This window comes from Phaenicophaeus curvirostris, chromosome 1 (genome assembly GCF_032191515.1).
Source record: "Phaenicophaeus curvirostris isolate KB17595 chromosome 1, BPBGC_Pcur_1.0, whole genome shotgun sequence".
Classification (NCBI taxonomy): Eukaryota; Metazoa; Chordata; class Aves; order Cuculiformes; family Cuculidae; genus Phaenicophaeus; species Phaenicophaeus curvirostris.
The window spans coordinates 183231380-183255660 of record NC_091392.1 but is presented as its reverse complement, the minus strand read 5'-3'; the positions used below and the strand labels follow the sequence as shown (position 1 = coordinate 183255660).

The following is a 24281-nucleotide window of genomic DNA, read 5'->3' as shown; positions in this document are numbered from 1 at the left end:
TGCACAGCGTTCAGTCCTCATGCCATAAAGGACATTTTATTAGGAATACAACACACTGGACTACAAGAACAATGGCGATTTTTCCTTTGCAGTAGCAGAAAGCCAAAGGAAAGTCTAGCAGAGGAAATCCATTTCCCCTTGCTGCTCTGCAGCAGTAGGCTTTGAAAGGTGGAGGCAACACCTGCCACTACTAGTAAGGAGGTAGCAGAGACCATGCTGGAGGGGTCATGAAGTTGCTTTGACAGGAGTGGGGAAGATCCCAGATCCTTCTCCAACCACCCATGCCTTTTCCCATTCTTCTATGAATTCTATGAGGACAAAGAGTTTGGCCTTATGTAAAAATCTCTTTGTACTTCACTAAAACATACCCTTTTCTTTCTAGCCAGCCAGTCACATTAACAGAAAGATTGCAGTAAGAAAGGTCTCAAACAGAAGTATTTAAAGCATTTGAAACCCAAAAGTGAAGGTAATAAAGAAATCAGTTCTGATATCATTAGTGCTTTATGTTATATTGCCTTACTATCTTTGATTTGATATCTTTGTATTTACAACGTAGATAACAGTGTTCGCTTTCAATAACATCTTTCTAACTGTAATAGTCCATGGATACAAATAAGGTCTAAACTGTAACCTCGCACATAATTCACTGAATTCTTAAATCAATGTATTCTGCTAGTTTATGGATGGATCTAGTACACAGCCTTACTGCAAAGCTGTCAGAAACCTACAATTACAGACCACAAAACCTTCTTGTTCAAATAACAGGTTTATTGCTTAATGTTTTTTTTTTGAAGAATAGTACAAATGGGTAATTACTTTCAGCTTCTCCATCAGCAGATTTACTTCCGTTGGGAAAAGATAGCACCAGTTGACTTTCAGCTATTGCATCCATTGATCGCCCATTGTGGATTCCTGGAGGTTCTCTTGCATGGTAAGGCGGGGGTGGAGTTTCCACTGGAAGGAAGGAAGGAAGGAAGGAAGGAAGGAAGGAAGGAAGGAAGGAAGGAAGGAAGGAAGGAAGGAAGGAAGGAAGGAAGGAAGGAAGGAAGGAAGGAAGGAAGGGAGGGAGGGAGGGAGGGAGGGAGGAAGGAAGGGAGGGAGGGAGGAAGGGAGGCAGAGAGAGAGATAGAAAGAAAGAAAGAGAGAGAGAAAGAAAAGGAAAGAAAAGACACCTAAATCAATATCTTGGTAAATGCTCTCTGGCTTTTCCTGGTGAATACTTAGCACTTCTTCAGCATTGTTTAGTTAGAGAAGGGCTGTAAACAGAGCACAAATCTGAACCTGGCCTTCCTTCAGTCTTCCGATTAAGACCATTACATGTTCAGGGAGGATGGGAAGGCAGGGCTGTCACATTGGAAATGCTGCACTTGAAGGAGAGAGGGACAGTCAAAACAGTGCCTCAGGCCTAGGACTGCTGTTCAGTCAAGCTCTCTATTAACATAAGTTGTTACCCTAAGAAACTAACACAGTTTGATCCTTCAGTTCCTGACCTCTCTCACAAATACAAAACTTGAACAGGATTATTTAAGAGCAGAAGTTAAGTTTACTGATCCTCTGGGATCAATCTCTTTCTTCACAGACTATAAAAAAGCCTATGGAAAGCCTTTACACTCCAAACTCAGACCTCGCAAAACTCCCTCTGGATTTGTCCTTTCTATCTCTGTCCTATGTGTGAAGGCTGGCCCTCTTCTGTTTTGTTCAGCCTCCCATCAAAGAGCAATGGATGTGAAGAAAAATTATGCACAAGAAGTATCAACATAACCTGCCCCACTCTGGATTTGTTCCATTTATGGTACTGTAAGCTAGCAAACATAAAGCGATTCTGTAGTGGGGTTTCTCAAGAAAGATAGGAGGCTTTAGAAAGCCAAAAAAAAGGGACTTCATTCTCATATTAGAAAATGCTGACCTTCACTGTGTAGGTACTAAAAGTATGTAGTTTTATTCACTTGAATGGAAACTCAGTGGGATTACTAGTAAACTATAGTCACATACAAGCTTACAGGGCTAACAGTTTCTTTAAGAAGAACAAGGTTTAACTTGATTTCAGGCTGAAATTTCCTCTTGTATTCGGGGTCTGTTGGCTGGCCCTCAAAACAAAGCAACTTCTTTCAGAGTGGATAAACATGAGCCATGTTACAGGACAGCTACTGAATCTTCCAAGCAAGCACTGCACAGCAATGTTATTCTACTTAAGCATTGTTCAAGATTTAGGAATTTCATACACTATATGATTTTTCATCACATAGAAGATAACCCTCCCACACAAAATGCAACAAGCTAGAAGAGTAAAACAAAATCAAGAAAGAGTGGAAGAGAATACAACTGACAAAAAGGAATGTAATTGGTTGTACAGGTATTTTTGATGTCTATACCTAGGCCACTCACCATACGTTCTTGTTATACCCACTAAAGAAAAACAGGCAGCTGCAGACAGTGCATCTCAGCTACTTCAGACATATACCTTAAAATGCAATGAATCTTGGTTTAGGAGTGCATGTTTTTCTCCACTGATTACAGAGAGTATAGACACAAGATGTCAAGTTGAGCCATTTCCATTTTTAAGTCGCTTTGCAAGGTCCCAAGTTCAGCGAAATGCAAGAGTCACAGTCACTCGTTCTCTGGAACGAGTCCAGAAAAGAGCAACAAAGCTGGTGAAGGGGCTGGAGAACAGGCCTTATGAGGAGTGGCTGAGAGAGCTGGGGTTGTTTAGCCTGGAGAAGAGAAGGCTGAGGGGAGACCTCATTGCTCTCTACCACTACCTGAAAGGACGTTGTAGAGAGGAGGGTGCTGGCCTCTTCTCCCAAGTGACAGGGGACAGGACAAGAGGGAATGGCCTCAAGCTCTGCCAGGGGAGGTTTAGGCTAGATGTTAGGAAAAAATTCTTTACAGAAAGGGTCATTGGGCACTGGAACAGGCTGCCCAGGGAGGTGGTTGAGTCACCTTCCCTGGAGGTGTTTAAGGCACGGGTGGACGAGGTGCTGAGGGATATGGTTTAGTGTTTGATAGGAACGGTTGGACTCGATGATCCGGTGGGTCTCTTCCAACCTGGTTATTCTGTGATTCTGTGATTCATTAGATAGTTGCAACGGGCCTGATTTACCTGTCAGGACCAGCTCCACTGAACCCAGCTTCATTACACGGAAGTAAAAGGAAAAGATGAGAAGACAAACAAGTCCTACTACTTGCTGAAATGTTTTGATGTTGCTTAATTTGATTTAATCTGAAGCATAGACCTAGAGAAGTGAACGAAGGTCCATTCAATGAATGATGAAGGAAGAAAGAACACGGCACTGTGTTGAAAGCGTCCAGCTTGAAAGGAAGTTCAAATACTACAAATACCTTGTAGAAATAAACACCTTTCTTGCACTGAAAATCAAAATAGGCATATCATTAAAGACATGGATTTAAATGCTTTGTAGTTGAAACATTAAAATATTAAGCTACAAGATTCTGACCTGAATTCATCCTTGTGAAAAAACTGAGATCATTGAAACTATTTGAGAGATACTACGAAGTGTAGAAGTGAATCTGAATCATGTTTTGATATTAAATCTAGCTCTCAGTTATGTTGCACAGCACCTTCTTGGTATATTTAATAGCAAAATTGTAGTTAAATTCTCAGATATTTAGAGCAGTACTGAGTAAGGGGTTCACAATGCAAACAATCTGACTGACATAACCCTGTCAGCCTCAGAACTGTGGAGCTCATGAAACACATTCCCAAATTAGGAATTTACCAGGTGGCTTCACTAGACTGTTAACCATCTTAATTTCCTGAAGTTTATACAGCCAGTGAGTTCACTATATATTAAAAAATATTTTGCATACCAATTTCTCATTTTATTCTGTCTCTCTTGATGGAGTTTCTAAAGGTCCCTACTCTTACCATCTCTATTAGAATTGCCTAACTTAGGTCTTGAAAGTGATCTTTTCTGTGGACAGTATCAAAAGCTTGGATTGGCAGCTTTAAGCATGAGGTGGCAGCTTTAGGCAGGAGATGGGACACCTGCTCATCTCCTCAACTTTCCCCTTACAGCAATCATAAAATATCATCCAGACACTTCTAAGAGTGGGGTGACTACTGCTCTTAGCCCCTTGAGCATCCAGCAGAAGGACTGGGAGACTATACTAGGAGATAGTCACAAGATGGTCACATTGCAAATCCATCCTGTCCAATATTTCAGTCTGCAGGGACAGCCTGGTGAAAGCATGCAGAATTGACACCTGATCCCAGGCCCTGTCAAGAACCTCAGCTGCCTCAGTCAGGATGTCTGAAAGCTCGTTCTTACCCGTGATCTGATAGGGACTTCCTGGTCCAGAAGAGCTTCCTGGTGAGTTGGGGTAGCTGATGCTGTTAGGTGACTGGGAGAACATGTGGCTGGGTGATGATGGAAAAGGGGTGCACTGAGGATGCTGGAAAGAATCAGGGTATGTGGCATTGTGCGGCATCAGTGGCTCGCTGTGCAGAGAAGTGTTTCGAAACTTGGCGAGGAGGCTGAGGTGAGGGTTAAACTCGCTGTGTCTTGGAACGAGTACAGGAGGTAAGACTGAAAATAGAAATAAGAATAGAAAAAAATCTGGTTAAAACCGCACTCTTGGAAGTATTGCTCTTTGTAAGTTGAAAAGAGGCATATTCAATACTTGAACTTGCTGTTCAAGTATTGTTGTCTACATAAAAAGTCATCGAAGGATAACAAACCTGTCAAAAACCAAGAATCAAATGCCAATTCTTGGACCTTTGTTCTTCCAGCCTTGCAGCCAGTTGCAGCAGTTCCATGTACAAAACACGAACTCATTCCTGATTTGAGCAAGGTACCATAAAATTCACATGTATGGCACGTGCACATGGCCCTCTAAAAGAAATGCAAGAGACACATTTCTCCCTATCAAAATTACCCATTCCTTCCTTCTGAAAGACTGAACATGTTAAGAGATTGCTAAATATTATCACCAGGATTTGCCAAAAACAGAACCAAGTTTTATGAAAATGAACAATCCTCAGCAATGCACTGCATTATTTTGCTACCAGCATTTTACAGATAGACAAAAGGACACACAGACCAGAAGGTAGAGATCAGATTTAAAAGGTTTTCAGGTACCTGAAAATGCTGCCAGCCAGACAGTGGGATCTTTAAAAGGAAATGTAAATGGCAATTCAAATACTCCAGCAATATTAATTTAGTTCTTGCAATGCAGTTAGAAAAGATCTAGCATGAGGAGGCAAATGTCAATGGTTGGTAGTTAAGACATGAAAAACACAGGTCAGAAAATTGAAATCCAAATTAATCCATGTAAAAACTGGTGTAATAGAAGACATTACCTCCCCTCACAAAGTCTCTTCCTTTCAGCTCGTACTGTCAGTGCAGTAACATCACTGATGCAGTGAGAAACCTAAAGTTGACCCACATGATTTCAGATTCTGACATATCAGAAAAGAGAGCAGAACTGGAGTCAAAACACTAGAAAATCCAACTAAGTGAGTTAACTATAAAGATACAGCCCCTAGGCTGGAATATAAAGAGGCTTGCTAAGTAGTACTGCATATGTAAGTTCAGCTTTAGGCTTGGGGAGAGAACTGCACCTACAATGGGAGATTCAGGTACCCCAAGACTTCTCTATTAGTTACTAGCTCACGTAGTATTTAGTTGTTTTAGTTAAATCCCTAAACACAGGCAGGGGCAATGACTCCCCAGTTGTTAGTTGCGGATCTAAAAGCTACCAGAGAAGATAAGGAGGCGATTTGAGTTACTGTGACAAGGATTAATTGTCCCAGCACAGGGAAAAATTCAGTAGGCTTGTATTGATTGACTTAGGGTCCAGAGTTCCTTTGGCCTAAAACCTATCAGCACGTAATCTTTCAGTCTGTCCTTAGCAGCTTACGGAAACAAACAGCATGTGTGCTGTTGGTTATATGCACTGACAGGAATTTATGGTTTAAATGTATTTTAACATATTATTTGGGACCAAAAGCTCTATCTAGGTAAGGCCAATTCTATTTAGGTAAGTTAGCTAACACCTTTTAATTACAGTAAACTCTCATTTATCCAGCATAATGAAAGACTGGAATAATTGCTATAAAGCAAATAATATACAGATAATGCAAAAATACATGCATGAGAAGAGTCTGTAGGAACATCCTCCTTGGAGTGCACCTTCATTGCACATTGATTGCTCAGAAAGCTGGAGCAGTTTAAGTAGGAGGAGGAGAACCAGTGTCCACTATGACAGTTTTACAGCTTCTTGCTTGATGCAGCACTATGCTGCAGTTGGGGCAGGGTTAAACCAGACTCCTGCCCATCCACTGGCATCTACCACTTGGGAATTTGCCAGTCACCCATAAACTGGAGAACTGAGCCTTAAAAACTTATAAAAGATTGGACTGATGACATGGGGTTCACTACAGAAGTTATCTTCTTACCTGCCTGAAAACACAGGCACCAGGATACCTGTTAAGAGACTATATGTAGACCCTTCTCTGGCCAAGTGCATTTCTAATTAAGCTTCTGGCCAGCACACAGAGGGTGCTCTGGAGACTACTTTCTTTCCTTCTGCCTCTGATATGCCTCCACGTGTGGAATGAATATTTTGTGACAGCCTCTTAAGTCCTTTGGTAGAGAAATATGTGTCTGCCTCTTTACCACTTCTTTAACTTTTGGGATTTCCTAGAGTCCCCAGGTAGGATTCATACAGACAACACAAGTATTCAGATCTGAGGTGCATCGCCCAGTCTCCAACAGATCTCTTCATCACCAGCGGAGAGAAACAGACTCTTCTGGTGCCCAGTTCATCTGCTCTGTACTGGGACAAGACCAGTACCACCACTGCAAGTGTGGTTCTGGGGAGCTGGATTCCCCCTGTCCCATGCTCCTGTGCACAGCTCCAGGCTGTGAGCTGCTGCTGCTTCTGTAGTTTTCCTCTGCTGCTCCATGAAACTGGTACGATGTTAGGCAGCCTGAGGACACCGCAGAGGCAATTAAACCCCAAAATCTCAGACCAGAGCTTAAAGTTGCTCTCTAATACAGACCTAGATGTCTAGGGATCTGCCAGGCCATTACGGAAAGGGTGAGGCCCTCTCATTTTTGATACAGCTCCTTCATAAAAGTTAATGGGTCTGCTCACAGAGTGGTTGACTCAGCAAGACTGCAGTGATGGAAAGCGAGCCCCAAAAGGATGCACATTTTAATGAAAATAATACCAGCTTATGGGTTATAAAGAAATACACTGCTGACTAATTTAATGGGTGGATTCTTCAGAGGAATGAGACTCAAGAGAATCTCACGTAAGCCTAAGTTTGCCAACAACCAAGATGCAAAAGATTTCCTGTAGTTAAAAGAGGACTGTTGTTTAAACAGACTGGCACCTAGATCAATCACTCCCAGACTTTTCTGCAATGATCTCACTGCTACCATTTTTTCCTCAAGCTCATTTCTTCTCTTGCCTCGCCACCACCTCCTTGCAGCGCTGCTTTCTAGCTGCCTCAGGCCTGGCACTACATTGCTGCCATTTGCAGTGGTCCAGGTTACCTCTCCTGCCACTGCTCCAGCACACCTGAGCAGGCTATACTCCTTGCTGCACCTCATTTTTAGCAGGGAGGTTCTAAAGTGGTCCCAAAAGAAGAGCGGTAAGGGTGCATACAAAAGCCCAAGAACAATTCCCAGGTCCTGTGGAGAACTGCCACGGCACAGCTTGCATCCTTGCATCTGCGCTCCTTTTACCTCCAAAACAAAGTGTTCACATCCAAAGGGCCCAAAGCCCCTCCTGTGGGCTAACCCCTGCGCCCTGAGAACTGCTAGTCCGTGCGAGTCCACATGGGTCAGAGCTGTGCCTGGAACTGTGCCACCAATTCAGTGATGCTCAGACCTGCACCTTGGCTCTGTCTCATTTCCTAGGAGAGATGTAGCCAGTCTGTTGCAGAGATGATCAATAGAGACGTGTTCACAGATGAAATCCTCTGAGTTTCAGGGTTGGAACAACAGCCATTTAGCAGCTGCTGGATTATCCCAGAACCAGCGCTTGTTAGCTGACACTGAACAGATTAGAAGACCAGGGTAAAAAACAGGCCTGCGCAGTGCTGTTAGCTACTGCACTGAGCATACACCATTAACTACACTGTGGTTACACCAGAAGAAATTAAAAGACACTAAAGACTGCAGCTTTCAAAAGGAAAGATACACAAAACAAGATGTTTTATGAGCAACTTTTCTTAGATTCTTTAAGAGTTTATTTTATCAAGGCAGGAGATCAGTTCTTTCTACTGAAAACTGTTGACAACAAGCACCACTGACTGCAGCTGTAAAATTTTAGTTGTGACAATGTTTACAGCAGTTCAGATACAGCTTCAAAATGACAGCTCTGCTGCAGCGGAAGGACTATAAGAAAGGGGACTGGCCCTTATAGTTTAACAAATGTCTTTCCCTTATTTCATCTGTGTGAAAAGAAACATCCCACAGTTCACTTATCTGATCTTAATGTCACCTCAGAGCAAAGTTCATGCCAGACAAAGAGTAATCACAGAATAATAGGTATACACTTACCAACCATATCCATTACTAAATTAAATTACTGTGATTTTTGGCAGCAAGGGATAGCTAGCTTAGACATTAGAAATCATTTTGAACTGTAGGGATAGTAAAGCAATACATTCATTTGCCTGGGGAGGGTTATGAAGCCTCCATCACACGGGATTTTTAGAGGTCATTAGAAAATCATCTATCAGATATGTACCTGGTAATTTGGTTTGGTTTGGGAGTAGGGGCAGAGAAGAACAGGGTGACTGCTCAAGATCTCTGTCAGCCCTGCTTTCTAACATCCCTATAGAAGTCAACACTGAACACTGTCATTTTCTAACAGCTGTTTCACTGACACAAGGCCCAATTAAATGACCCTTCAGTGAGATCACAAGTTTTCAGTACTGACAAAGTCCAGACTAAAGAGGATCATCAGTGGAAAAATTTAAGGTTTTATGGGGACTTGGGGGATTTAGTTCACATGAACTACCCATGCAGGTAAGTAAATCCCACTGAAGGCAGGCCACCATGCATTTTAGAAAAAAACAACTGAGCTTGTTTCATATCTATAGCAAAATAAGCCATTTTAACATGCAATTCAAATATTTAAAGAAAGACCTAGTGATAATTTTTTCCTGTGAATTAATGAGCTGATTGTTGGTTTTCAAACAATGAGACATAAATCTAGCCAGGGTGGTAAGTCGGGGATGGTGCCTAGACTTCATGCAGATGGACCCCAGTTTGCAGAAGGAGGGTACAGAGGGCAGCCAGCACCCACTGCCATGGAGAGGAAGCTCACTTTCAGCATCCCGGACAAGATCCAGGTGCCCTCAGGGATTCGGTGAGACACAGACCCCATGGGGCGAGGTGCTTCTTACTCCCTCCTTCCTCCAGGCTGCCAGAGCTGTGATGCCATCAGACAGGGAAAGGGTCCTTCCATCAAACGGACCCTGCCTTTTTAGATTTCAGAGCACAACTCACCAGGATGCACCAAGACTAGACCTGCCAGTGACCAAACTAACAGAGAGATCTGAATCATTTGCAGATGTATAATTACCTGGGGTTTCCACCCGCCGGTAATGGTAGGGGTTAATGCACACTTCTTTCTGTTTTGAGCCAAATGGGAACTCACAGCATTCCAGTGGTTTCAACTCATGGTGAGACTGTAAATCAGGCCAGCGCCACACTCTGCAGTATATGACGTGGGGAAGCCCCTTGCGGTGAGACACCTGCAGCCGCCCATCCAAGGAACGCGGGATGGTGACACATTTACTGGGCTGACCTGGGCAGCTCAGAGCCCTTTCCAGTTCTTCCATGGCACCCTTTTTCTTCTTTAACTTCTTCACCAAGGAATCAACAGCTTTTTCTGCCCACTTTTCCTCTTCATCTCCTTGTTTCCAGCCCAGCAGCCTTTTTACTGCAGGGCTGGTGAAGGAGAACAAGGAACTGATAGGGGTGCTGGAGTGCATAAGAAGCAGAGATTACACACAAGTGCCAGCTGAAGCACAAATCACTTTCCTGCCTTGCAAGGCTTGCACGGGATTTCCACAATATTGAGATGGATGCTTCTTTCAAGGAAAAGTTCTCTCACATAGACCTCTTTGTAGTCTTAGTTGCTGGTTACAAGTAGTCCAACAGGGTGGGTCTCAGAACTTTCCCAAACATCAAGAAACTGCTGATGAAGCCTGGAATAACAACACAATACATTGTTAGGCTTCACACACTCCGTTCATTGTTTTTTCAACAAAATATTTTGAAAGAGAAATTATTCAAAATGTGCTTTTAATTTTCAATGGCTTTCTGTTTGTTTTTTGCTGTTTATTTTGGGCCCAAGCCTCTCCTCTCCACTACCCTCCACAGTTATTTTAGAGTGAGACGTCAGAAAGCATTAAGTGTCCAGTCAGTTCAATCTAAGACTTTAATGCAGTAGGCAATTTGTTGCAGGATTGGGGCTAAATTTAATACAAAAGAAACTATACCCTTTTTTTATGCTGGTAGCTGTAGATTCAGCTCAAGCATCTCCTATGAATTTAAATCTATAACGTCAAATTTTATGGAACTCTTCCCCTCCAATCTCACTCGACTGTCAAGAGCTGTAAAATATTAACTGCAAAATTAATTTAAAATTCAACTACTCGGAGGTTTCACATAGCGCCTATGAAAGATCTATCACTATTCTCTAAGCTTATTTACATTGTCTCATATGCAAGAGGAAACCTTGTTTGCCTAGCCAATCTGTTTCACTCTCTCCAACAATTCAAAGTTTGTTGGATGCAAATCACAGACTTTTGGACACAGTTTGTGCTGGATGGATACTGAGTTACTTCTGTTAGGAGGTGCTGCATCTGACAAAGTCCAAAGGAAAGTATTTAGTTCTTGCAGGATTTTTTCTTTTGTTTTTTTCTTTCTTTCTTTCTTTCTTTCTTTCTTTCTTATTTTTTCTTAAACGTAGCTGAAGCCAGTCTAATTTTAGTGGAAAATTACACATTTCCACTGACTGGAACTCTGAGGAAAAACGTCCTTGTAGGTCAAGCTACTTACTGCTTTAAATATACTTCATGGACTCCCAAGTCCAAAGGTCTGAACTATACTGAGGACACTTAAAGCTGGAGGTGGGGAAAGCTTCTAAGTAGATTCATCCAGAGAAGCATCTCCATGACTGCCCTACTTCGCCCTTGTGGGAGGACTTGGGGCCTTCTTGCCCCCAACTAGCAAAAGCCTGGACATAGCTCTCAGCACTGGTTACATGCAACCACTGAGGAGACAGAGAGATGTTGCTCAGGACTGGGAGAAGCAGGACTTCACAAACCATATTATTCTCCATTTTCCTTAAATGCACAGCTCTTGTAAGAATTCAAAGGGCACTTGGGGACATTGAGCGCAGGCGCAACATATTGAAACAGGAGGCCAATCCCAAAGACTGATTCCTCACCAAAGTCTGATACACTCAGCATCACACAGCTCTGGAGTGTGCCGCAGGGTAAGCACACACGGCCCAGGGCATCAGAGCATCTTAGAGTACACAGTGTTTCCTGAGGACCACTGACTACCTAGAGCCGTTTTCCCTTCTGTTTTGTTCTCATGCCCATTTCTCTGCCCCACTCTGTTACTCTTTAAGATGCCCAGCATCCTGAGAAATGCAGATACATGTAAACATAAGGAGCTTTTTCCCTTCTTCCACAAAACCAGCAATGATGAGGGAGGTACTCAAATTCCCCAGAGTCTTCCACAGCGCTAGGGAGATGGAAACACTTGGCCCCACAGAAGAGAAAGCATAAAAACCACTCTTCGGAATGTCACAAGCCCCAGCAGCAGCTGCTGTTTTCCCAGGAGACTCATATTTTGAGCACCAGCAGACAGAAGGCTGGATGAAAATATGAACAGAGGGACTACAAAACTGGAAAGAAGAGCAGGCACACCTTGCTTCAGGCACCTACCACAGGACTGAGCTCCGGCTTATGCAATTTCTACACTATCAAACTATGGATAGGTCCAGTTGTCCTCAACTGTCAAGAGATGCTCTTGACAAAGTATAGCAGTGCCATTCAGCAACCAATGACCGATTCCATGGAACTGCCCAAATTTGTCCTGCCATGCAAAGACAAGCTTCAGATTCTAGATGTTTTCCCCTCTCTATATTAGTAAAAATCCAATGACCTAGAGCACTTAACTGGATAGTTACTAATGCTTCTTAGTCAATACTGAAGTCTATTCCAAACACTTAGAGGGTACACGTGAAACTTAAATAAGTTCAGAATGATTTATCACAGGAAAAAACCCTCAAGCTGCTCGTAAAAAAAAAACATAATGTGGATAAAATTTAGGCAGGCAGACTCCAGCCTTTGTGGGAGAAGGCTCAGCCTACAGAGCCTAGTGCCAGCTTCGTCTAGGCATCCTATGTAGAGGACGTGTCTGCCTCTCGCTGCCCCGATGAGAACCTCAGGAGGATCCACCACTGCGTTGTTGTCACTGAGTGATGGCACCAATGCCATCCCCACATGAGAAAATGAAACAGTGCCTCAGTCTTTGTGGATCAGCCCTGAAAGTAGCAACAGGAAGTGAGGAGAGCCTGGGATGAAAGCCCAGAGGACCAGCAGTGGTGTAGAAGTCTCTGCTCCAGGCTGAGAGGGAAAATAGCTCACACTTCTTATCTGAGGGGGTCTCCCAGGCGTTAGCATGTGTAAACAACTGCCCCTGATAAGTTAATGCAACATTACAATCATCAGATATGAAAACACACACGTTCATGTAGAAATATTGTCCCGAGATTTTCTTTTCCATTTTGACCGAGGTTTTAAATAAACACATTAATCTCGTTCAGTCAAATTAAATAACTCAACAATGACATCAGTATGAGTCTGAGCACTATTGTTGCTAGTGGGAGAGTCGCCAAGGCTATGTGTATAAAAGCAAAAGCCATGCTTTGCAGACCATGTGATGTAGTCTCAGATAAGTACATTGCACAATTTCCTACCATGCTCCTCCAGCTTCTTCTAAAATATTTTTCCCCAAATTCAACTGACATACATAATATAAATGGTATTAAATAAAATACACAGCTTTCAAATAACATTATTATCAGAACATCCCAGTTTAATGTTATTACAGTATGTATTACTGCATATTATTCAGCTGCCTAGGCCATGTGTTGCTAGCCTTAGATACTCCATTATGAAATACCTAGGCAGTCGCTCTGCTCCAGGGCTGTAATGACAGAGATGTCAATTCACAATTTAATTTTAACAGCCTTTCAGTACTGCAGTTGCTTACGCTGTATATGTTTTGTAATAGGCAATTTGCCTACCCAACTGGAACCTTCCAGCATTCAAATGTTTCAAAACCGTGCCTGATGTTTTTTTTCTGCTGATGATCCATTGTGTTTCTTGATGCTCGTCACTTGAGAATGGCAAGGGGGTGGGAAGTTTTCCCACCACACATGTCAATCCCTCTGTCTCCCACAGTGACAGTACAATGTGCTATTTTGAGTATGAGTCAGGCATCATTCGGGGTACATCCCTAACATGATTCTCTCCTCTAGGACTACAAGGAAGGCTTTGTCTGTCATCTGTCAGGTAAGTGAATAGTCAACCCCAAACAGTCAATCTTCCATGCTGTAAATCTTTACTCCATCACCAACTTTAGCCTAAGGTCTGAAGCTTGCTTTAGGGAAGAGGCTGAAGACATACGCCATGTGAGTACAGACGCACCCTTTTGCTTCTGCGGTCTGCAGAAAGAGACGACACTGGAAATGCTTCAGCCCAGTTCTCTTGCTCTGTTCTCCCTAAATACAGCACGCCTACTTCAGCTATGGCTATAGTAGCACTGGGGCACATTTCTGGGCATGGGAACTTGAATACCTATGGCATAAATTATTACCACAGTATCTGGAATGGCTTTGGTCTATGTCAGTAGCACTCTTCCCAAATAAATCCTGTGCATAGTTCAGGAGTTAGCAGGTACCAGAGGTCACTCCTAATAAAAAATCTGCACAGAGCCACCCTGCTTTGGAGGGTGAGATGGCCATTGCATGGAAGCAAGCCTCTCCATCCCAGTTGGCCTCGAGGCCAAGAACAATACCAAGCATGTTTAATCTATTAGTATTGAAACAGCCACATAAACATGTCCAAACTGTTGACACTCCTATCTGACCTAGTCACTCTCAAGTCCCTAAATATGTACTTGATAAAACCGTACACATACATGGCATGAACCGTTTCACCTAAAAGTAAACACTTAGAAAACGATCAGCAAAACTAGGCACAGCATACAGTTAAAGCCGGCTGAGATGAGTCTCACCTCAAGTCTGAATGATTGCCAGGCTAAGACCCAGCAACACGGACACAGAGTGAAGAGGACTAAGATACTTTCTCCTACTCCTAAGCCCAGTGTTTACCTCCCAGAGTAGAATTAGCCTATTAGCCTCATGAATTAGCCTCATGTCAGGAGAAATGTGTTACTTCAGGAAGTCCACTACAGTAACTTCACTGTGCTACTAAAGAGCCTGACACACCAAGAACAGAGAAAACAGATGAAACATCATCATCGTGGGTTTGCTGATTCCTGACCTGAGCCAGTTCCCGCTGAAGTCAATAAGAGGGGTTCCAGAGCTCATGGAAATTAAACATGCAGTACTCTGTCTCATGAGGCAGCATACTAGTTTCCCCACTATGGAAAGATTTTGGGAAATTCAGATTTTTCTTAATGTAAAAAGGATCCACTGCACTGGGGAAGACTCACATCCACCCCTCAGCAGAATGTCTGTGCAAGCCAATGTGCCAATGGAATTCCCCTCTAATTCAGTTCCCATGGATGTATCAGGGGAATTGTACCAGTTCTCATTATATTTCACTCTAAGCTTTATGCAGATGTCAAAAAGGAAACCTGTGTGGATGCTAATGAGATCAGACTTAAAAAACAACTGTATAAAAGCATTGTCCAGCCTCACTCCAAAGTGTATCTGTGCAATGGTGTGCAAGTGCAGGTGTGTGAAGATTTGTGCATGCATCTGATTTTGGAATAATGCTCCAAGGCTCTGTCTCCCCTCAGAGCGTCTGCTTCAGCTAAGTTAGCCGTGAGAGGCATGGCTATCAGTCTTGAAAATGGCTGACATCATCAGTCTCAGTGTCATTGCAACAGCTAAGTAAGGCCACAGAGGGAGATTTCTCAGAGGGTCGTCTAGACATAAACTGTGCACTTCTTGGAGATGCTGGAAAATGGAGTAGTGAGACAATTATAGCTGGAAGTCTGCTGCTTGGTGACTAAATCACAACAGAATTGGAAGGGAGGAAATTATTTCAGTCAAACAGCATAAAAAGGAATGTTGCGAATATGCACTTGGTTAGTTATTTTTATCTAACACTGATTCAGTTACTTCTACCTACTATGAAAGAGAGAAGCACACAAGTTTTCTCAGCGTAATCAAGTTTTGATTTGGTTTCAAACATGCCCAGCTGGCAGCAGCCAGCGCGCACCAAGGGCTGGCAAAGAACTTTACATCATCACCGCCCTTTGCTATGGGGCTCTTTCACACTTTAGCAGGGGAAAGGATTTTAAAATAAACACACAAACCAAAGTGTATTTACAAACAATTGAGGCTCAAATGAGCAAGGAACCTTACCAACCTTGCCTTGGATCTGCTCCCACACCCTGAGCCTAAAGCAGCAATCCTGGCACCAGAGTTTTGCAGGCACAGGAGATCAGTGCTGGACAGGAGCAGTTTTTAGCAGTGCATTCACTCCTGAAGAGCACCATGGAAGTGCACACCTGTGTTGCACAGCCACCAGTGCTGCTGCTCCAGTAACCAAGCTCAGGGCTTGGGAACAGTGGCCACGTGGTACTCCTGATGCATGAAAATCACTTGAAAAGACACATTCCACTGGTGGCACCCTCAACATCATTTGGGATCCCTCAGGGCTTCTTGGGATAGTGACTCACCAGACAAGGAGTTGTTATTAACCTATCTGAAACCACTGTCTTTGCACCCAACAAAATGCAGTGAATGAATAATTCATTACAATGTAACTGAATTCTTCCACAGCCACAGAATCTGACACCCAGTGTTTTAATTTAATGGGACATAAAGAAGGTTGTTCTTTTTTTTTAATTGAGAAACTAAATTTCTTCCTGGCTTGACCCTGGACTGCTGCAATCGAAAGTAGCTGCAATGATAGGAGGTAAAGTACCCGAGGCTCAAATTTATCCATGTTTCACACAGCCCTGGCAACATCTCATTGTTTATCCCTGTGAGCTTAAATGAATAATGCAAACTTCTGAAACTAATTTTCTCTTTTTTTTCCCAAGTTTGTTCTAAAAGCCCTTCCATACTGAACACTATGTGAAGCCATCAATATCAAAAAGCAAATCTCACAGTTTTGTGCCTCTCCAGTCACTCATCCACGTTGTGGAGTTTTCACTGAATTCAACTGCCTGACAGATAAAATAAGGACAAAACTTGATGCCAGTGCCTGTGACTTCCAAAGGATTTCTCCAAGCTTGCAGAATCAATCAAGTATTATCTCATATACTCAGCATCATCCAGCTTTACATTCTCATTTGATACAAATGACAAGTTTCAGCATATATGCTATACACCTTAGGACAGGTACACAAATTTCCATAGGTCAAACATTTGTGGATGCACTTAAAAAGTGTAAATTCAGTCACAAATTAAAATAAAGTACCCAGTTCACGTTTAGTGTTTCCATGATACATGACTAGGAAGGGATTTAGCAGTTCCTGCAGTTGATTGCTCTGGGTGAGTTCATTGACACTTAACAAAGCTTTGTTAGTGTGACTTAAGATGGGGAGAAAAGAGGGACATGCACATGGTAGCAGTAGCCACTGTGCAAAAGGCTGTTGCAAGCAGGATAAGGGCAATCTGTCTCCCATGTCCACTTGAAGAAAGAGGGACAACATATGAATAGTATAGCTACACATTGGGATAGTTACCGCTGCTGAAGGTCCGTAAGTGCAGATCAAACAGCTTTCTTCAAGAAGAACTGCACTGGCCTTGGGGAGGAAGAAGGGGCTGGAAAACCCCTTGAGATATGCACTTCCGATCCTATGTCCCCTGCTATGACCACCCTCTCTTCAAGTGCAGGACTAGGCTAACGTGGCTACATTGGTTTTGGCCCCTAGCTCGAGGTAAACCCAAAGCAGAAGGCTTGACCTTCTCAATGACCTTTGCCTTTGAAAATCTCCCACAATAATTAAAGGCACCCTGCAAAACTACCACAATCATAGTCTGTGCAAAAATATGAAACTGGACCAATTTATCACTACGATCTCTCTTTGACTGCACTTCCTTCCTCGGTATTAATTTTTAAAGGAAACCAGTGACTGTGATGTTTTTATGGGGTGAACTGCACTGTGTTCCCTGGCTGGGCCACACTGAAGTTTCTGAGATGTAGTCCCACAGTGACACAACCTCTTCTCTGTCCCATGTCCTGCTCCCCACGCGCAGGAGGAAGCCCCATTCACCTAGTCCCTGCCGTACCCGTTCCTGTGGTTGCCTTGCTCAGGCTCAGGCTAGCAGGTGTGAGGAAAAGCCCCTCTCTCAGCTGCCTTCCTCCAGCAGAGCCAGAGGCCAGGGAGCACATACGGCATGGGGAGCTCTGAGGATGTATTTGTGGAAGAAAGCAGGAGGCAGTGTAACACGATGGGGAGGTTCATCAACCTGCCCCGGGGAGCCAAAATGTCTTCTCATGGCTCTGGTTATCCCCATTTTATAGACAGTTGGTCCAGCATTCCTCACATACCCACCATTCCCAGAGAAACTGTAGCAAAGCCCATTGGTGTTTCTAAAAATGGAACAGTTGGAAATACGCAAAAAATAGAGTTCCTGCTTTTAAAATAAACGCTGACTCGTCTCCAATACAAAGCATGCAGCCAAGTGCCTCCAGAACAAACACTTCACAAAGGAAGAAGGGGACTAGAAAAGAATTTCAGCTTCATTGCTTGCCTAACATTTATATCCACACTAATCGGATCCTTAATCCTCGTTATCAATCACTGGCATTCTTGGAGTCATTCCCAAATACCCATTTTAGGAAAAGGATTTGCTTAGAGTTAAGACACTAAAAATGTTGTGAATAAGGATACATCCAAAGTATGATGACTTCACCAAGGATGTGACGCTCAAGTCTGACGGCAGCCTACCCTGGAAGTTTAGTGTCTTAAGTTGTTAGAAAGGGATGGCCTTCTGTGCATTTGCAGTGCACACAGGGGAAATGGATAAAGAAAATTATCTCCTCATGGTGTACAGTAGCACATCCCATCTACCTATCAGAAGACCCGAGGGCCAGCTGGGTAAGGTTCCGCAGAGTGCCAGACACCTTCATTTCCTGGGAGAACACACAGAACTGACAGGTGTCTAGCTCCTGCCGGCAGAACTGTGAGGTCTGATCCTGGCAATGGAAACCATGGTGCTTGGTACTCCCCACGCAAGGACTGCATCTCATGCTTTTGAGATCTGCTGCCTAGTTGTGCCAGGTATCTAATGCCACAAAGTCAGACCCCATGTTGACAGAGCACCCCCAGCCACACTCCGAGCTGTAGCCTGGCACAGAGGCTCACTGGCTAACACCTAAGGCCCCAGAGAGAGAGACATCTGGGAAAGCTGTCTGAAGAGTTACTTACTCAGTTACGGTGTTAACGCAGCAGACATCTTTTGCAGAATATGTAGCTTCATACAGCTTGGCAAGTGAAATATAGATCAATAGATCATACAGATCACCAATAAAATACTCAAAAGGAAGAACTTCCAGAAGTGCTTCCTCTCTGACTGACAGCAGACCTGGAGAGGGAGCATCAGTACTGCCGGCCACCTCTCTCCCTCCCAAGTGGGAAAGCCCGGCCAAGTGCATATGTTTCACACACAAAAGGTTTTCCATATACATCAAGTTAGCAGTTTTCCATGGAATCACACTAGCATCTCATTAAGTTCAAATCAGATCATATTCAAACCTGTTTTTCCTAAAAGGCTTTCACTGTGCAACACTGTGGGAAATTGCTAATGCGATAAGATTGACATATAGGTTCTCCTGCATGAACATCTGCACTAATCTGTGCTAATTGAGCCCTCAGTGGTTTTGAAACCCTGTAGAGAGGAGAAAGCATGGAGCATCCACAGGGCCTGTATCTTGGAGAACTGCAACACAAGAGTCTAAGGGATTGCCTTGGACAAGGGGTCAATGCTCCTAAGCAACAGCACCGAGGCATTTTCCATGAAAAACATCTGGATATGTTTGAGCTCTCTATGGAAGTTATCTCAGAACAACAGGACGAAAAACAAAAGGAGCAAGAACTCATCTATCTAGCTCCCAGAGGAGGAGACAGCTGGCCATTCACAGTGACTTCAACTCAAGATGTGGGTGTTCAGCTGCTCTGCAAATCAGAACACTTTCTTATGACATTGAACAGGCTTCATATGCCTACATTCGAGCCTGCAAGCATAAAATGTGCTAAATTCTCTTTAGCATGTAATATGACATGCCATGCCCACAACCAGCTTCAGAAGACACAGAATACTGAGCAAAAGGTGGAAATAGAGCCCTGAGCCTTTAAAAGGAAACATGTCTCTCCTATGCAGACACACTCCTGGAGTCCAAGGAATAACCCATCTCTTCAGGGGTGCTTCTCCCTCTTCTCTCTCTTCCTAGCACTCAGCTCTGCCCCACACAGTCCCTCCAACCCAAAAGCCCCAAGCAGCTTACCACCAAGAAGCCTTAGTCCCAGCACCAGTCCTGCAGGACACGTAGCAGGAGCCACAGGCTGCTGCCTTACACCAGAATGAATTTTGGTTTCTCTACTCTAGATGTCCCTGTGGAGGCTTCATGCCATGTATGAAGTAATTCAAGATTTGTTGATGAGAGAGAGATAAATTAGCTACCTCATATGTGCTGCAGGGTAAGAAACTGCTGGGCCAGAGTAATTTGACAGAGACCAGTAGGTTTGGATAGGCCAAGACAGCCATCAGCCATAAGGGACTCTTGGAAAGTTCACTGACTGTGCCTCTGGCCAGTTCTGCACCTGCCAGGCATCGTGTGGGATTGGATCCTGCCACAGGGCTCTGGGTAAATGGTTTTCCCTCATGCACCTTGATTTGTGCATCTGTCATAAAGGTGCCCTGACAGGGACCACTTTGTGAAAAGCGCCATGAGCTCTTCTGATGAGGGATGCTGTGCAAGAATGCTTCAAGAAGAAAGACGGATTTTTTGTTAAGGAAAGGAACAGCAAGAAAACACGCACAAAAATATTAAGTATTGCTGAAAGGTATTAAAACCTGTGGCAGGTTTCTTGTATTCTTCTTTACACAGAGCTCTGCTGTTAGCAGATATCGCTTTCTGGAAAGGGTACCACCACCAGCAGCTCCCTGACTGGGGCTCTTTACAGCACAGCTGTGTGACGGAGCACACCACCCAACCAAATAAACACACAATAACGGTTAATAAGAAATGGCCAATGTGGATCCTGTTGTAGCCAAATAATGATGGTGAAAGGAAGCCTGAAGCAGAACCAACTATAATGATCTGAGGGTCTGTTAATTTTCTTTCCTCCTTGTTTATCTCTTCCAGTGGACTGAGAGTTTAAGGCCAATAGTTCTGGGGAAGTCTGGAAGTGAGAAACATTTTTAAAGCCTAAACAAAGATCAGGCATACAAAGAGACTCCAGAACAGAAGTCTGCATGGAGACGTTTCAGAAGGAAAAGCAAAAGGTACAGGATTTTGGCAGGGGTCATGCTGACTGGAGGCAGACTGTAGGTGGGTGAAAAGAGCTTGTTAGGAAACAGGAGGTTGCAGTATCAAGCTGGAAGGTTGCCACAGTGCAGACTAATGCTTTGGCAGCTGCAAACAAAAGGAAGGAGAAATGTAAGAAGTAACACAAAGAAAAAGTGTCAAGAGACATCTGGGAGTACCAAGACCTGCGAGGAAACTGAAAAGGCAAAGATGATGCTAAGTTTCGCAGAAGGGAGGATGGTGATGCTACTGACAAGGAAAAAGACTGGGAAGGAAGCAAGTTCTGAAGACAAGGATTTGGGAAATACGAGGCATTTCTCCTCCCAGTCAGAAACCTTGATTTTAATCACACCTTGATCTTAATCACACCTTGATCTTAATGCTGTTTCGAAAAAAACAGAGATCAATTACCAGATTTTTGTTTTCTTTTTTTTGTTTCATATTTTTATTTAGGAGCAGCTACGTGGGAAACTGGGAAATCGATGTCCAACTCCACTGTGTCCTTGGTGTGTCCTTGTCCAGAGGAGCTGAACCTCAAAGCAAACTGCTCAACCCTACATCTGTCTAAGATGTTGCAATAGTTCTTGCAGAAATCTGCAAGTGGTCCTGTAGAATTATCTGTCTTAAAATCACAGGTGCCTGCACAAAACTTGGGCAGATAATGTTTCACCTGCTTTGATTTGAACGCATACATCTATTAGTCAGGATCTCAGCCTGGGCTCTGATCCCGCAGTCTGTTAGATCCACTCCTCTGCAAAAGCACAGCAAGGTTTTCAGCTGCTATAAAATAAGTACACATGGCCTTCGACTCTTTAATTCACCTCTTCGCCTGTCACATTCCCAGAGTATTAAGCATTTGAACGCTAAAGACAAAGTATAAGATAGGAAATAATTTGGGATATTTTTTAAAAATTAATTTTACTATACTGTATTCAGAGCCTAATGCCTCCTTACAACAAATACAGTTACAGGACGGCAATGATTCTCTCAAATTGTCACTGTAATTACTATCTTTTGCTGTTAATGTACAATAACACTAATGATTTTTTATACCTGCCTGCAGAAGGAAACCAGGCAGTCTACCATAAGAACCTTTCCTACATATGCTTTTGCTGTGCTGTTTTCAGTTAAAATATTTATGATTGTTTTCTTTTTATTTTCTTCCCTATCATCGTAATAATTATTCCCAAGAAGCACAGCAAACAGAATCTTTGTACACTTTCCCTATATTCTTTGCAGAAGAGAAATTACCCAGAGCATATGGATTTTTTTTCCCTTCTGGCTCCTCTGACTCTGTTAAGTTTTTTTGAAATAGGGTGCCTAGTACTGCTGATGCTGGGATGACTGTTAGCCCGTATCAGCACCGGAGATAAACTATAGCTAGTGTTTTGGTTAGAGGTCACTTGTAATTGGTAGTCATTGTCCTTTGAATTTAACAATGGAAAAATAAAACTTTATCCAGACAGATTAGCCTGGCCATCAAAATTACAGCACTTTAGCATTCAGGAGAGAGGATTATACGACATGCTATCTCTCAGGCTGATAACAGCAGATAGCTAAGGATTCAAACGAGAGATGCAGAGAGTATGTAAAAGAATAAAAGGAGAGAAAGGAGGATTTACTGTCCAAATAGTATGTGATACACTACACGGACACTTCTACATTCCTGTTTCAGTGAGTTAGGTCTGGCCTTGTACCCACTGAAAACAATGTGGGGCACTGCTATCAGTTTCCATGAAAGCAGCTTCCAAACCAGAAGTGCTACCCAGTTCCTCCTCAAACAACCCCATCTTCTGCAGATAACTGGCACGTATGTGCGTGCCTCTTAGCCTTGGGCAAGAGTGTAAGAAGGACATTGAGGCTCTGGAGCAAGTCCAGAGAAGAGCAACGAAGCTGGTGAAGGGGCTGGAGAACAGGCCTTATGAGGAGCGGCTGAGAGAGCTGGGGTTGTTTAGCCTGGAGAAGAGAAGGCTGAGGGGAGACCTCATTGCTCTCTACAACTACCTGAAAGGAGGTTGTGGAGAGGAGGGTGCTGGCCTCTTCCCCCAAGTGACAGGGGACAGGACAAGAGGGAATGGCCTCAAGCTCTGCCAGGGGAGATTTAGGCTGGACATTAGGAAAAAATTTTTCATGGAAATGGTCATTGGGCACTGGAACAGGCTGCCCAGGGAGGTGGTTGATTCACCTTCCCTGGAGGTGTTTAAGGCACGGGTGGACGAGGTGCTAAGATGCATGGTTTAGTGTTTGATAGGAACGGTTGGACTCGATGATCCAGTGGGTCTCTTCCAACCTGGTTATTCTATGATTCTATGATTCTAAATAAACTATGAACACTCAACTTCTTCACAAAGTTGTACAGTTGTCAGCTTTGTGTGTATCCATTTCAGTTGTTGCGCATAAATGAAAGCTTCTATCTGCAATCCCTAACAATTTACAAATCCTGATTATCATAAGAATTTGTGATAAAATACACTTGACCCTTATTCCAGTCATTTTTGCAGAATTACTGTTTACTAGCATATGTGCGAGTTAACAACGTGAAGAAGAAAATGTTTTTAACTCCATCATAAAGGAGAGAGGAGAATGGAAACTACTGCCAAACCCAGAAAATATAATATCCTTCTTGATACAACTCACTTTAAATATATTTTTGGAAACATTTATCTTAGCCACTATGTCGAATTAACTCAATATTAAAAGAAAAACAACAAACAAACCACAAACATCCCCAGCCTCTGCTTTAAAATCTAACAGGAAACAAACATGAACCAGCCAGACACTGGTACTTATCAAATCTGAGAGAAGGGAGTTGTCTGGCTGGATTAAAACGGATGAGGTTTGTTTGAGTGATGACATTTATCCTACTATTGCTCAGGGGAAGAATTTTACAGTGCTTTCTATAGCTTATACTCCTGAAGATGAGAAAATTACTCCGACCCACCGCACAAATACACGCACGTATAATGATGGACATTTCCACACATTGGAGATACAAAGTATTTAAACTTAAATTCTCTGCAGTGTCCTTCCTGAACCATCACAAACGCGAGCACATTCCTGAGACGTGCACATCATTTTCCACTTCTGCCAAAGGAGAGCTCCTTCACTGAAAAGTTGACCATTTCAGGCTGAATTTTTTTTTTCACTAATTCATAGACCGTAAGTAATTAACAGCGCGCGCCTGTGTGTGAGCGTGTGCATGTGTCCGTGTGGGTGTCATTTATTTTTATCCCTCTATTTTTATTTTATACCTCTTTTAAAGCAGACCTGGCTAGCATCAAATAAATTCACCCATAAAATTAAAGTAGGAAAACACAAAGTCACCGCACAGTATGAGAATTGATATAAATGAGCCGAACTTTGAAACCCCTCCGCTTAGAGCCGCCCGGGCATGGAGATGAAATTCCAATAATTCATGATTTGCCATATCGAGGGCTATTGCTTTTGGAAGTGTTGGTTACTTGGGAACACGCGACGTTTTAACTCCAGAGCCAAAAAATAAAAGAGAGTCCCCGCTTCTAGCTGGAATACAAACCCA

At 43.2% G+C, this 24281-nt stretch overlaps 1 protein-coding gene across 1 annotated transcript in view; it reads right to left on the bottom strand.

Moving 5' to 3' along the window:
• Positions 1 to 24281, bottom strand: part of SMAD9 (SMAD family member 9) — a 340867-nt gene that overhangs the window by 11689 nt on the left and 304897 nt on the right. Inside the window, exons 2-4 of the mRNA XM_069882240.1 lie at positions 9565 to 10192; positions 4290 to 4547; positions 817 to 954 (exon numbers count right to left, since the gene is read on the bottom strand). Coding sequence (XP_069738341.1) covers positions 817 to 954; positions 4290 to 4547; positions 9565 to 9976 — 808 coding nt within the window. The 5' untranslated portion in view covers positions 9977 to 10192. The remainder of the gene's footprint in view (positions 1 to 816; positions 955 to 4289; positions 4548 to 9564; positions 10193 to 24281) is intronic.